At 37.1% G+C, this 16,017-nt stretch overlaps 1 protein-coding gene across 3 annotated transcripts in view; it reads left to right on the forward strand.

Moving 5' to 3' along the window:
• Positions 1–15,800, forward strand: part of LOC111401662 — a 20,966-nt gene extending 5,166 nt beyond the window's left edge. For all 3 annotated transcript variants that reach the window (XM_023029504.1, XM_023029505.1, XM_023029506.1), the window contains 8 exons: positions 11,608–11,703; positions 12,761–12,957; positions 13,083–13,298; positions 13,397–13,672; positions 13,866–14,013; positions 14,146–14,279; positions 14,751–14,837; positions 14,917–15,800. In XM_023029504.1, coding sequence (XP_022885272.1) covers positions 11,608–11,703; positions 12,761–12,957; positions 13,083–13,298; positions 13,397–13,672; positions 13,866–14,013; positions 14,146–14,279; positions 14,751–14,837; positions 14,917–15,003 — 1,241 coding nt within the window. In that variant the 3' untranslated portion in view covers positions 15,004–15,800. The remainder of the gene's footprint in view (positions 1–11,607; positions 11,704–12,760; positions 12,958–13,082; positions 13,299–13,396; positions 13,673–13,865; positions 14,014–14,145; positions 14,280–14,750; positions 14,838–14,916) is intronic.
• Positions 15,801–16,017: the final 217 nt, after the last annotated feature.

Consider the following 16,017-nt stretch of genomic DNA (forward strand, 5'->3'; position numbering starts at 1 on the left):
CGTGTGTAGCGCTACTAAACTTCGGTCCATTGAACATAAACATATAGGACCCATTTTATATTCATAAATCAAATTACGTATTTTAAAGTATGAAAAATGATTAACACAACATATGACTACACTTACCTCGTAAATCTGAAGAGGGTTTGAGAAAATACGTACGGAAGAACTTGGACCTTAAACAACCGTTTATGAATTATGTGTAGTGTGGGACAATCATAGTTTTGCACACACATATATAGATATGCATAATTATGGAAATCATATAATTTAAATTAATGAGTCGTAATTACATACAATTACACCCATATAGACCCACGTGATTGTAGTCATACTATAATTTAAATCAATCAATCGTAATTATATATAATTATACATATATAGTCGCACTTAATATAATTAACATTAAAATTTAAATCTATCAATCATAATTATACTTATATAGGCGAACGTAATTGTAGTAACACTTCCTGTGAATGGAAGACGTGTTAAAGGCATGGAGAGGAGAGTTTCGCGATAAGGGTAGCAAGCTTGTATGGAACCTCATTCCGGGTGCATTGTATGATGTGTGTGGAGAGAAAGAAATAGTCGTTGCTTTGATGATCAATTCTGACAACAGAGCAGATTAGAGGATTGTTTTATTTGACATTATATACTTGGTTTAAGGCTGCGGCTACTAGGCATATAGACTGGCTATCCAATTTCTTCTTCTTCCTTTTTAGTATAAATTGATAATGCACTTCCTATGTATTATGTATTGATTAATAAAATATTTGATTACCTTAAAAAAAAAAATTGTAGTAACACTATAATTTAAATCAATCAATCGTAATTATACATAATTATACGTATATAGGCTTATGTAATTGTAGTAACACTATATTTAAATTCAATCAGCCATAATTATATTATACAAATATAGACGCACGTAATTATAGTAATCACATAATTTAAATCAATGTCATATATATATATATATATATATATGGTAGTTTAATTATTTAGTAAGCAATTTTCCTAATTTATCTCTGACATATAAAGAAGTTTACTTGATTCCATCCAATTTCTTAATATATATATATATGGACATATATGATAGTTTACTTATTTAGAAATGAATCTTTTTAATTTATCTTTTATATATAAGGAAATTATCTTTCATATATATAGAAGTTTAATTAGCCCTTGTTTGAGCCTCATTCTTTTGATAAAAATGAATTTTTGAATAGTGTATTGATGAGAAATGTGTGATTAAAAAATAAGAAAAAGTTTTGGATTTGCGTGTAATATTATTTTATTGAAGAATGTGTCGTTGAAATAATGTCAAAACACTGTTTAAAAATGAATTTTTTTCAAAGAATGGAAATCAAATAGGGGCTTAATTACCATTATCAATAATATTATATAGATGCGTGTAATTATAGTAATCAGATAATTTAAATAAATTAGTGAGAATTATATTCGTATATAAATGTAACTAATTATAGTAATCATACAATCTGAGCCTACAGAAATGGATCTCTCCTCCCTAACATCCAAACACCATACCCTTAGCCAGCCACCGAACACCCCATCACCACCGATCGCTACAGTCGCCGGCGACGGCAACATCGCGTTGACCGGGCAATCCCCATTCACCGGTCTTACGCCACTTAATAAGCCACACAATCAGGCGGTGGCCCTAGGTGGAAAACCTAGCACCGCCGCCCTAACTGGAGACACCGATGCCGAGATTGGAGTAGAGGCGGGAAAACAGGGTATCCCGATCCAGATTCAGCAAAATCCGACCACCTACCTAGCAAACGCGCCTAACCGGCGGCTGCGCAAGCGATTCCGACGAGGGGGGCGACATTGAGGGACCCACGCGCCGTCGAAATGGTGCGTGTGACGGCGCGTGGCAGTCATACGTTGGCGTCGAAAAACCAGAAAGATGGGCAGAATGTCCCCAGTCCAGTAACGATGCCTGTTTTGCCGTCTAATATGCTGTTCACACACAATCAGGGAAGGAAGTTAGTGGATGAATTCTATGTGGCCTTCAATCACTGTTTTCGTGTTGAGGCGAAGGAGTTTGCAATTTCTGTTACCAATCTTGGTGCTGCTAAAATGATCGAATGGGGCTCGAAGATATCGAATGCAATTAGCATGGGAAGGGTCGGTGCATTTTGGATAGTGAATATGGTGGACAAGTTGAGGGTGACTAGTAAGCATGAGGATTTCGTTTCTAGGTTCAATGAGTCTTGAAGCCTTCTTGGCATAGCGTTGTGCGAACCGTCGTGGTAGGTACTTGATGATAGCGCAGTGTGGGGATAGGTGTCAGAAGGGAGTTGTGATGGTGCCGGAAGGTGCGAATGGAGAAGGATGGGCATCAATCTCGCTGGTGTTTCAAACTGTTGTTGAGTCATTTGTTGCTGGGGATAAGGCCAAATGTCGACAGGTGAATGAACGTAATCGACAAAGATTGACTTATGCGGACGATACAGCAAACTTACATGCCTCGAAGCATGCTGACCAGCAGATGCAACAGCAAAAGGAGATGACTTTCAATGTCAGTGCAAACGAAGGTCAGGATTGTTGTTTGAATAGGGCTGAAATTATGGCCCGTGTCCAGGAATTGAAAGGAGCGTTGGAGGAATTGATTAGGCTAGTGGGAAGTGGGTATGAAATGAGTATCCAACTGTTAGAAAGCAAGCATCGAGCTTGAATAAGAAGGAATCGGCACATAATCAAGTAAAGCAGGGAAGACTCGAAATCACTTGTGAGTCTATTGATCGGATTGAAACTGATGAGGGACACTCTAAATATGACAAAGGTGATGCCTTAAAGGGGATGGATATGGATGAGGTAGACACGGGGACCGATGTAGACCTAGAGGTGACACCTTTGTCTAAAGAAGGGGAGCCGAGTATGGTGAACTTGGAGATAGTAACGATGAGAGCAATGGACACAGTCGCACACGATGATGGGCTTTTACTAGGTGACCAAGGGATGAGGCATGTACTGTCAGAGGATCTAGTTGCCTCAGGGGTGATAGAGCACGACGCGACACCTTTGACAACAAGGGTTGCGAACACATGTAATAGAAGGAACTCTAAGTCAATGAAGGTAAGTGACTTGGGGACGGAAAAACACTGGTGTTGTGGGTAGATGGAGCCAAGAAGGGAGAAATAGAAAGTGATGTTATACAGGTGGAGGAAATAGGGGAATTGATTGGATTCGAAGCTGGACACCCACCTTCGAACTGGGTTCTACAGAAAATTCAGGACTTCAGTAAGTTAATGGGCGTGTCTTGTGATGGACATGAAAACAGATTACTACAATTATTTGAGGATTTGGAGGCCAATAGGAGACAGGAGATGAGTAAACAAGAAGGTAAATTAAGAAGGGCGATCGTGAACTTAAGAGGCTCGAATGGTTAGTTAATTATGATGGCAAGGGTGGTGAGTCCAAGAATGGAGTACTGGGGAGGGATGCCGGACTGTTAAAATGATACCACGAATCATTAACTGGAATGTAAGGGGACTTAATGAAGTTGGGAAAAGGATGGGTGTTTGACATCTGCTAAGGGGCTAGGGAGCAGATCTTGTATGCTTACAAGAAACCAAGATGGAGGTCATCTCGAGGGCGGTGCTCAGTAGCTTATAGGGAGGATAGCATGTAGGGTATCAGTTTATAGGATCATCGGGGGCTTCTGGAGGCGTATTAGTCATGTGGGACACTGGAGTGCTTGAAATGGAGGAGGTGAGTGTAGGATTGTTCTCAATATCGATGTCGTTCAGAAACGTTAGGGATGGATTTCAGTGGATGTTCATAGGTGTTTATGGGTCTAATACTGATGACAGTAGATGGGGCTTGTGGGATGAACTGGCTGGAATGATGGCTAGGTGGAATCTACCAACGTGTATAGGAGGTGACTTTAATGTGGTTCGATTTCCTATTGAGAGTCGAGCGGTGGGAGACTCATGGGGGCTATGGAGGAGTTTTCGAACTTTATAAGGGAGAATATGTTGGTGGATTTGCCTATGATTGGAGGAGATTTTACCTGGTCGTCTAATCGGGACCAACCTGTTCTTTCTCATATTGACAGGTTCTTGATATGCGGAGAGTGGGAGGCTAAGTATTCAGATGTCATTCAGAGAAGATTGGGGAGGGTGTACTCTGATCATTTCCCTATTATGTTAACTGGGAACAGGACGGGTGGAGGACGAAGGCCTTTTAGGTTCGAGAAAATGTGGTTGAAAGTTGAAGGTTTTAGGGAGCAAGTACAGACTTGGTGGACATCTTACGATGTCAGGGGGTCTCCTAGTTTTGTGTTGGATCAGAAGTTGAAGTCTTTGAAAAGGGATTTAAAGAAATGGAATGAGGAGGTTGTGGGCAATGTGAACTGTCGTAAAATTCAGTGTCTTTCGGAGATAGATGAGTTGGATAGGTGGGAGGAGAGTCAAAGGTTGGCTGGGGAGGAGAAGGAGAAACATAGAGCATTAAGGGAAGAATTGGAGAGGTTGGTGGAGATGGAGGAGATTGCTTGGCGCCAGAAATCTAGGGTCAATTGGTTGAAAGAAAGAGATAAATGTACTAAGTTTTTTCACAGGATCGCTAATTCTAATAGACACAAAAATTCTATCACAGTGTTAGAAGTGGATGGGATAACTTATGAAGAACCACTCGAAATTGGAAGCCAACTGATGAATTTCTATTAGAATCTATATCGGGAGCAATTTGAGTGGAGGTCAGAGTTGGAAGGATTGGATTTTTCTACTATCACGGAGGATGATGCTAGTTGGTTAGAGCGACCTTTTGAGGAGGATGAAATCAAGGAGGTAGTGTTTAGCATGAATGAGGATAAGGCCCCTGGACCGGACGGTTTCTCGTTCTTATTTTACAAGGCTTGTTGGGAGGTGGTGCTATCGGAAATTTTGGATGTGTTTACATATTTTTTTGAACGCGGTAGGTTCCAAAAAAGTTCTAATGCTACATTTGTTGTACTAATCCCTAAGAAACCGGGAGCGACCGACATTAAGGACTTTCGCCCTATTAGCCTAGCCTGTGGGGTGTATAAGATTATCGCGAAAGTCCTGGCGAACACATTAAAGGAGGTGCTCGGAAAAGTAGTGTCCAAGTTTCAAAATGCTTTCGTAAAAGGTTGCCAGATTTTGGACTCTGTGCTTATAGCGAATGAATGTATTAATTCAAGATTGCGTTTGGAAATTCCCGGGATGCTATGTAAGCTCGATATTCAGAAGGAATATGATCATGCGAACTGGGGGTTCCTTTTGCATATGCTCAGGAGGTGCGGCTTCGAGGATAAGTGGTGTAAATGGATTTAGTTCTGTATTTCTATTGTTTCATTCTCAGTTATGGTCAACGGAACGCCGGAGGGTTATTTTCGGAGTAGTAGAGGATTGTGGCAAGGAGATCCACTATCCCCATTGCTATTTGTTATTTTGATGGGGCTTTCAGTAGGATGTTTGAAAGAGCTGTGGGAGAGGGTTTGGTAAGGGGCTTTATGGTTGGCCAATTGCAGATGTCTCATTTGCTATTTGCAGATGATACGTTGATCTTATGTGATGCGGATGATGAACAATTCAGGAACTTGCGTCGTTTGCTCCTATGTTTTGAAGCGGTATCTGGATTAAAAATCAATTTGGGGAAATCTGTGGTTATTCCAGTAGGGGAGGTCACTAACGTGGAGGAGTTGGCTGGCATATTAGGATGTAGGGTTGCACAATTGCTCATGTCATATTTAGGGCTCTCGCTAGGGGCACGGTTTAAAAGTACACATATTTGGAATGGTATTATGGAAAGAATGGAGAGGAGGTTAGCAAGGTGAAAGCGTATGTATCTTTCTAAGGGAGGCCGACTTACTCTTATTAAAACCACTCTCTCAAATCTCCCCATTTACCTTTTGTCATTGTTTCCTATTCCGGTTGCAGTGGCAAATAGATTAGAGAGACTTCAAAGAGAATTCTTGTGGGCAGGATTAGGGGAGGGGAGGAGAGGAAAATGCATTTGGTTAATTGGGATACTGTTTGTTTGCCTATGAGGATGGGGGGCTTGGAGTGAGTAGCCTTGTTTTGTTTAACAATGCTTTATTGGGCAAGTGGTTGTGGCAATTTGGAGTGGAGAGGGAGAGCTTTTGGAGAGAAATCATTGGGGCAAAGTATGGTGTGATGGAGGGGGGTTGGTGTACGGTTGAGGGTCGTGGCTCCTATGGGGTGAGCTTGTGGAAGTATATCCGACGGGGATGGAGTGATTTTAGGGACAAACTGAATTTTGTGGTGGGAAATGACACTGATATTAGATTTTGGGATGATAGTTGGTATGGCGATCAACCGTTAAAGGAGGGATTTCCTTCATTGTACCGCATTGCGTTAGAGCCTGCTGCTATGGTGGGTGATGTATTAGACATTCATAATGGGGGCTATAGTTGGAATATTACTTTTGGGAGGGTTTACAGGATTGGGAATTGGAAGATTATTCGTTGTTTTTGACCGCTCTGCATGAGATACAAATTCAGGTAGGAGAGGGTGATTGTAGCAGGTGGAGGTTGGCTTGAGATGGTATTTTTTCAGTCCGCTCATACTTTCAATCCCTTTTGGGATTTGTGGAGAGTTCATTACCTTGGAAGATGGTGTGGCAAAGCAAATTGCCTCCACAGGTAGCATTTCTATTGTGGACAGTTATGAGGGGGCAGATGTCAACGATAAATAATCTTCGACGAGTGGTGCTATATGTGCAAGAAGGATGGAGAGACGATTGATCATTTATTCATTCATCGTGATGGTGTACGTTGGTTTTGGAATAGTATTATGGCTTCTCAATTAATGGATTGGGTGCTACCTAGGCGTATAGAAGACGTGGTGCGGGCATGGAGTAGTAAATTTCGCGATAAGGATAGCAAACTTCTTTGGAATCTTATCCCGGGATGCATTGTATGGTGCATATGGAGAGAACGGAACGATCGATGTTTCGAAAACCAAATAAAGACAACAGAGCAGATAAAAGAATTATCTTACTTGACTTTGTATATTTGGTTTAATACAGTGGCTAAAAATCCTGTTGTAGGGTTGCCTAATTTCATGTTGTTCCTTTCATGCTTAAAGTGATTGTATACCTCCCGTGTACTCTCTTTTAAGAAATAAAATTCTCTCATTACCTATAAAAGAAAAAAAAAAGTAATCATACAATTAAATCAGTTAATCATAATTATATACAATGATATATATCAATACACATATACTATAAATATTCATATCATAAATATATAGTTTAGGAAATTGCACTTGTAGTCCCTCAACTATTGGTCAATGTGCAATTTGATCCTCATCTCATACTTTTAAACTAAGGTCTTAATTTTTCATAATTAATGATTATAAAAGACTTGGGGGTATTATAGTGGTTCTCCTTCGTCAGGGCAGTCCTGAGAAGAATATTTTCTTTGATACCGGGGCTATTAACGTTTACAAGTAAAATATCGGAATAAATCTTTTCGAATACATTGAAAAGTGGTATTCTCAATTTTGATATTTGCTGTCTTGATGCAATTCAAGACTCTTTGATGGCTTAAAGATGCATGCCTAGATGTGATGAGGTGGCAAAATGCTTGCAGTGCTTTTATAAGATATTCTTTTTGGTTTGTTTGGACTAGTTGAGTTACAGCTGTTTCTCTTTGTTTCTTATGGGAGGAGCTATCTTTATTTCTTTATTGCCTTGAAGACGTTTTTCTACTCTATAGGCTAGTTGGATGCTGGGGTGGAGCCAAGATTTATTCCGGTGGGTATGATGACTCTACTACTAATAAAATTTTTGTAATAAGATAATAATATGAGGTACTAAAATATCAAAATATTCTCTCTGAAAAATTACAATTGTTCCTTGCATATCTTGGTACTTTAGACACTTTATAATGAGCTTATTATTTTGCTATTGACTTGGATTCAACTTTAACTGTCATAGTTGAATAACTTCACACATTTCCTGCTTTCAAACTAAAAAATAGGAAGCCAACAATTTTAGGAAAAATAATCATATTTTGGTCAGGATAGTGACCTCAAAGAATAATTCAACGGGAAAAGATTAAAAAAATAATTTGATGAAATAAATTCAAAAAGCAGTTAAACTTATAGAATGTCGTTGATAAACAAGTATTCCTTGTCAAAATTAGAGTAAAATTACACAAATGCTCAAACAAAGAGTCCAAAAAAGAGTATTGATAGAAACTGAAGTTTAGAAAGACTTGTAGTCTGGACTATCAAATTAGGTATTGAAAGTGTCAGACTTAGTTTGTGGTTGGGCCATCTGAATAATAGTAATAGAATGTACATGTCTTCAGCAGGAGTAAATGCAAAGGCATTTTTCTTAGCCCTCTACATGTTGGGGTAAATGCAGGGCAATGAAGGGATCTTTTCACCCTGCTAAAACCTAGAGGAGAAATCTCGTGTCTTTGCCACGTGTTGCATGGAATATTCGTGAGCACTACTTAAAAAGACTTGATTGGATACCAACGCTTTTTACCTATAAATAAATTAATAAAAGCACAAAAATAAACTCATAATAAACCATAAAGCTTCTTGACAATTTATAATAAAATAAATTAATAAAATTAAAAGTCTTGCATGCAAACAGAAGGTAATAATAATAAGTTTTGAAATTAGTAACTCATAAAAAATTGCAACATATTATTAGAATAACCTTGAAGTCTCTTGCATCACCGCCACTAACATTGTCTTTAAGAGAATAATCAACATATTGGATTTCTTTATCATCTTCTTCATCACTTTAGTTTCTTATCATTTTTCCTCCCCTAGCAATAATGGCTCTTTTTTGAAATTAGAAAAAAAGAAGACAAAGAACTCTACAATGCTCTAGACTAGCTCGAAAAGCTGAGGCCACAAAATAAAATTTCTAGAAAAGGTAAGACAAACGAGTGCATACCTTAGTTGAAGCCTCAGTAAGACGAAGTGTAACCTTGAAAATGGCTCTTGAAGTGTTTAATGAATGCCTTATTTGATGTTTGTATCAAGGCATTAGCATGAAACGACTTTTTAAACAATGGTTGGTAGCAACCATGGTTTGAATTTTTGTATCTGTGACACGGTTTAAAAAAATTATTTGAGGCTTACACCTCGAATTCTGCCTCATGGGAAGTGATCATATAATGCCTCAAAACTGTCATTTTTGAGGATTACACGTCATTTTACTGAGATTTACACCTTGACTTAGTGAGGCTTACGGCTCAAGCCAACCTAAGGTGTTCCCCCGTTTGCCTTGTATTTTTCAAATATTTAATTATTAGCTTTAGTCTTTTAAGTTAGTACTTTGTAACCTAAGATGTTTCAAGAGTTCTTTTATTTTCTTTCTTCTATGTACACAGAAAGAACATAGGAAGGAAAATAAACCATTGCATTGGAGGACGATGACAAATAAAAAAAGAAAAAGAAAAAAGAAACTTATAATTAGAGGATGAAGATGTTAATGAAATTAATGATTCCCTAAATTTTTGAGTAATAATTTTGTTACATGATTTTGATGAAAGTTGACGAAATTTGTGGTTGAAAAGTTGATAAAACTCATGGATTCCAAGAAATGTGTGGTTGAAATTGAGTTTTAGATAAATGGGGCCAAACATGGGCATAATCTATTTTACGTTGGTTTGCAAATTAGACCTTTAATTTTGTTAATTAGTTTTAGAATAGATTTTTTTAAAAGGGTTCGTGGAATAGTAATATCAATTTTTATTTTTAGAATTCTCCAATTGTTCTATATCGAGGCTTATGCATCGCCTCACAAAGATAAAAAGCCTCAGTACTCAGTTTAGCCTTATTAAATATTGATCAATGTGGAGGAACCAAAAATATCGGAACATCATGAAAGTTTTTGTAATGTCAAGTGAGCTCTTTCTCTCTAGTCAATAACAATATTTTTAAAACAAGAGGGCTTGTTTTATACCTGGTATTTTTTTTGTGCCACATAGACTCGTATTCCCAGAGAAAGGAGGAGGGCTGTGTTCGTCAATCACCAAATATACCACCCAATCATAATTTTGAAAGGATAACTGGGATCATTTTTGTGATTCCAAAATTTATATAATCAGCCATAGGCTGATTCTGTGATTGGTTGTTATAGTTTAGGTAATCTGTTTCATGACATCTTGATGGAAACATGTTCGTTGGATTGGGGCTACAACAGACATGACACTTAAATCTCATCGCCAGCTTGCAGAGTCTTAAAAAGATATACTACTGGCCAAATATGAGAAGTTAACATTTATTGATGTCATGTGTGTGAGTATTTTTAGGGCCTGCAGGATGTTTGGACAGAATTCTGAAATAGGAAACTCTATATTAGGAGATCGATTAGACAGCATATAATGAGAGGTTTCCTTTTGTAAATAATCGTGGAATGTTTATTTAATGAGAAAAAGGCTTATGAGTTGGATAGTTTTTCCAACAAAGCTCTCTTGTTTTAACAATGTGATGGCTATTCGTTACTGTTTTCTTGCTATTTTTGCTATGGCCTTTTCAGTCTGAAAGTTTAAAATTGGGAAAGGATAAGTTTATGATTAAAGAACAAATTTCAATTAAAAAAGCAGTGTTTTTCTTACCCCTTGCTGTATTTTTAAAGTTCACTCCTTTGTTAGAGAAGAAAATAGTGGTAATAAAAAATTTTGTTTTTGTCGAAAAGATGCTTTCTGTAATGCTATACTACGAACAGTTTAGAAATTGAAATAAAAAATTAGGATGACCAACCTGATTCAACTGAATTCAACCCGGAAGCTTATTCCTTTCTTAGTTGAGTTTAGGATATATGATCCTCGTCTTCCACCCGCATTTAGTTGGGTTAGTTGGGCTAGCGTATATGATCCTTGTCATCCAACTGCTCTATCAATGGTCATCTCGAACATTGTGATCCACCGACTTCCTGTTACAATGAAATTTCTAAAATAACTAGGTTTTGTTTGTATGCATTGCGTTCTTATTGACATGCTATATAATTGATTCTGCACATATCAGTTTTTTTTTTTTTATCTAGGGGGTGTTTGATAGTCATTTTTATGTAAAAATGTATTTTAGAATAGTAAAGTGATGTGAAATGTGTGGTTGAAAAATAAGGAAAAGTTTTTGATTTACGTGTAATATTATTTTAAAAAAGAATGTGTGGTTGAAAAAAAGAGAGAGAAAAATGTATTTTGAAAAAAAGGACTACCAAACGGGGCCCTAATGTTTTTTATACATTTTCTTTGTGTCTGACATAAACATTCCCAATTAAACAAGTTTGGAAAGGGAGAGGTAGAATGACATTAACATGGTTCAACTCAGTGGCAAAGCATTTGGCACATTGGATCTTCCAATAAATATAGCAGTCAATGAAGTGACAGGAAATGAGCGGTATAGTGGATCCAGATATTATTAATTGGTTTAGTTTGTTGTTGCACGTGTTTATATATGCATATTAGTTGTAAATGCAAATTGCTGATACTTTCTATGGTGAGGTATTACAGTTGTTCTTATTTATGTTAGTAACAGAAGTCCTATAGCTGTGATTTTTATACATTGATGAAGATGTTCAACTTATTACTTTGCTTGAAATTGAATCATTTTTCCCTTGTAGATACTGGAACAAAGACATTGAGACATCCACAAGCAGAGGATGATGATGAAGAGAGGTTCCAAGCTGACCTTAAGAAAGCTGTACGGCAAAGTCTTGGTATGTGTCTAGTTAACTTTTTTGCTTTTAATTTCTAATTGGAGCTACCCTGCGAATGATTCAACCAAGTGTAAAATTCCATTCAGTTCATGTTAGTGATTTCAGGAGAATAATGATCACATACAGTATGCATCTTTTCCCCATAGTCCAAAATGCACTTGACATCATTTTGGTATGTTGCTGAAATTACTAAGATTGGATTCATTCAACACATCTTGAATGCGCTTGTGTATCTCTCTCTATTATTTTCAGATTTTTATATAATACCTTGTACAACTTCCCTTAAGAGATGCCTTCGCTTTTGTTAATAAGATATCGAAGATTACGATGGAGATTACAAACAACTTTCGCTACCTTAATTATGTGCATATTTGTATTTTACCATATTTACGTTTTCCATATTTAGATTGACCCTAGTAGTATGTATGTAAACTTCTTTCCATATATGGGAATGAATCCCAAACAGGAAGATCATTCTGCCAATTCGTGTCGTGGTTTAGACTACTGACGTGTTTACCAAGGCACTCGACACTGGCATTAATTTCTTGTCAGTAAATTGATGCTTCTAGATTGTCCATCATCAATTTGAGGGGGGATGATCGATGGAGATTACAAACAACTTTCACCATCTTAATTATGTGCATATTTGTATTTTATTATATTTACGTTTTTCATATTTAGATTAACCCTAGTAATATGTATGTAAACTTCTTCCTATATATGGGAATGGATCCTGAACGGGAAGATCATTTAGCCAATTCCTGTCACCTTTCTTATCTTTTCCGTTTTCATTCTCTTCCTCTTTTTCTCGCTTTTATTTTCTGTGGATTTTGTCTGTTGAGTTTGTTAACATACAATATGTTGTTCATATTATTGACATCAACATTAAGAGCCCAACTGGGTACTGCTTGGCTTTGGAGTTCCGACTCAAATATAATACACCATTCCCATAGATGCCATAAGTACATATAGAAGCAAATTAAGCAGTTACAATTGCATTCCTTATTCATCAAGTTGCTTACATGTTTTCTTGCATTGTGTTTCATATTAATGCCAGACACGTTGCATGCACATCGAAAACTGCCTTTGACGTCGGGTTCATCAATTCCACAAAACATGCTTCCCGAAATTAGTTATTCGGGTGTTTCATCTATTGAAGTCCCAAGCGATGGTATTAACTGGACAGATGGGTACGGCACAGGGCTGAAAAACGAAATTGGTGAATATAATTGCTTTCTCAATGTCATAATACAGGTTGGCATTAGAGAGCATTTTACTCTTTGCTGTTTCAATTAGTTTTCTCCTTGTCTGTTTATCATTGTCTTCAAAGCAACATCATCTTTCCTTCTGCCTGAGAATTCATTTCTTTTGGTTTTCAGTCATTGTGGCATTTAAGACGTTTCCGAGATCATTTTTTGAGGAGATCATCGTTAGAGCATGTTCATGTTGGTGATCCTTGTGTCATATGTGCTTTGTATGATATCTTCATTGCTTTAAGCAAGGCTTCCGTAGATACATGTAGAGAAGCTGTTGCGCCTACTTCTTTAAGAGTTGCTCTTAGCAATCTGTATCCTGAAAGCAATTTCTTCCAGGAGGTAAATTTCACTACTGCTAATCTCATTAACAAGATTATTCCTTTCCCAAAAGATAACTATCAGATATCATTGTCCGATAATATTATGACAACATTCAGGGTCAGATGAATGATGCTTCTGAAGTGCTGGGTGTTGTGTTTGATTGTCTGCATCAATCATTTACTCCTCCACCTTCTGTGTCTGACACTGAATCGGTAGATAGCAACTGTATGGGTTCCTCGGATTGCACAAATGGATCTTGTGTTGCACACACTCTTTTCGGAATGGACGTATTAGAAAGAATGAACTGTTACAACTGTGGTTTGGAGTCCAGATATTTGAAGTACAAGTCTTTTTTTCACAATATTAATGCCAGTGCTCTCAGAACAATGAAGGTACATGGATTCAAATTATTTTTACTATTCATCTATATCCTCAGCCTATTCAGGAGGAAAAATAATGCTTTCCGTTATGATAATGCTTATTCTGCTGGTGGGAGTAAAATGGAAATATTACATGAATTTATGTTTGCCAAAATGGTCAATTGGTGAAATGCAGTTGGTTAAAATTTTCATCTGTACCTTGTAGGTTATGTGCCCTGAAACCTCCTTCGACGAGCTTTTAAACTTCGTTGAGATGAATCACCAGTTAGCTTGTGATCCAGAGGATGGTGGCTGTGGGAAGCTAAACTATATTCACCATATTCTCTCAACACCGCCCCATGTTTTTACAACAGGTGACTTTTCGGCTCCATTTTATATCTATTCGTTATTTTAGGTTGTGCACCAAAAGATGGCTCGGTGAAGTTAATTTAATTGCCACTTATTCTTATGAGCCACTAATGTATTACATTTTCCATGTTTTGTAGTTCTGGGTTGGCAGAAAACTTGTGAGAGTGTAGAAGACATAACAGCAACATTAGCAGCCTTATCAACTGAGATTGATATAAGTGTCCTTTATCGGGGTCTCGATCCAAAAAATAAACATTGCTTGGTTTCAGTGGTAAGCTTTCTTACTCTTCTTCTATATATTTCTGATTTTCTATATTTTTCTTTTATTAGTCCTTATAAAAGTGGTGAGAGCTGTACTCTTCTTCTGCATGTATCTCTCTTTGCACGGAAATGTGTATGGTGTCAAGATCTTGTGAAAAGACATTGCCCTGTTGTGAAAGAGATAGTTTGGAAAAATCCATGACGTACAACCTCTCACAGAATATCATCCCAAGATAACTAAGAAAAGAAAACGTTAAAATCGCAAGTAATAGGAAAGCAATGAATCAAGCCTAAGCAGTCTTAATAACTTTTCCTCTTTTAACTCTTCAAAATGGAATTTTCTTCTGAAAAAAGAAAGAAAATAGAGAACAATTTCTCCATACCTCGGCATTCTGATGCTAAACAAGTTTGAAGTCACACGCTTGTCATATACTCATGTTTACTAACTGCTTTCTATCCTTTCTTGAACTTTATTCTCTAGGTTTGCTATTATGGGCAGCACTATCATTGTTTTGCCTATAGTCGCGATCTTGAACAGTGGATTGTGTATGATGACAAAACTGTGAAGGTATAATTGCCAGGCTGTTTCTGTGTATTATATCATTCACTCCTTTGTAGTTTGTCATTTATCTATACTTTATGTCCAGGTAATTGGTGGCTGGGACGACGTTCTTACAATGTGTATAAAAGGACATCTACAACCCCAGGTCCTCTTTTTTGAAGCTGTAAACTAGTAAAATTCGAAGTTGATATCACAAAATACGGGGTTCAGCATGGCTGTTGTTTAATCTTGAATATAGTTGCACTGGCTATTTCTGGTCGTGCAAGTTTCTGGCGGAGCTTGCAAAAGATTTACTTTTTGAACTTACAATGCTGATGCCAAGCCCAGATTGTATTATTAAGTCAAGACTTCAGTTATATAGAAGAGAAATAAAAGCAGTTACCTATAAGAGACGAGGAGAGTTCAAAAATGTTTCATTTGAAGATTGGTGAATCAGAAATAGGTTTTGATTCTCATGATACTGAGATAAGATGAGTAAAATTCGGGATTTATCTTCAAATTCAGGCATCTTTCTAATCTGATATGGTCGAAGACCAACCTGTAAAAAATAGCAACCACCTGGTTTTTTCGTTAATGGAATGTAATTGGAGCATGTGAAAGTCGGCATCTCAATGGGAACTATCCTCTGGATGGTTGATGGATACTACAATTGTACACAGGAAATTCTTGTACTTAGATTCAGATCTCTATTAATTTCAGATACAAAAAAGTTATGTAAAGATCAGATCTCAACTCCTTGGGTGCATTATCCCGTGGCCTTGGTAACTTCTCTCTTTCTCAGTTTTCGATGGGAAAAATTTTGCGTAAATCAGTTCCAAGAAGTCTTAATGTTATGATACGAAGTTGATGGTGGCGAAAATGAATGGTATAAATTTCCTTTTTTATCTGCCTTTAAGGTTTTGAATTGCAACTTTCTGAATATATGGTTGGATTTACTGCAATATCATGTCATGGTATTTATTGTTTCCATTTTAGTGTGCAACGAAAGTGAATAAATTCCTTGCATTTCTCATTTTATGAAAGCATATGTAAGATTTTCAACTACCATTTTGTAAATCTTGAAATATTATACTACTGAATGTAAAAATGTAAAAAATTAGTAAGAGAAGTTGTAGAAAATGTATATATATTCTATTTTATGCATTTTAATTTTTATCCATTCGCAGGCCAGCCCTGCCGGGCACTG

This window comes from Olea europaea, chromosome 10, assembly GCF_002742605.1.
Source record: "Olea europaea var. sylvestris chromosome 10, O_europaea_v1, whole genome shotgun sequence".
In the NCBI taxonomy this organism is placed as follows: domain Eukaryota; kingdom Viridiplantae; phylum Streptophyta; class Magnoliopsida; order Lamiales; family Oleaceae; genus Olea; species Olea europaea.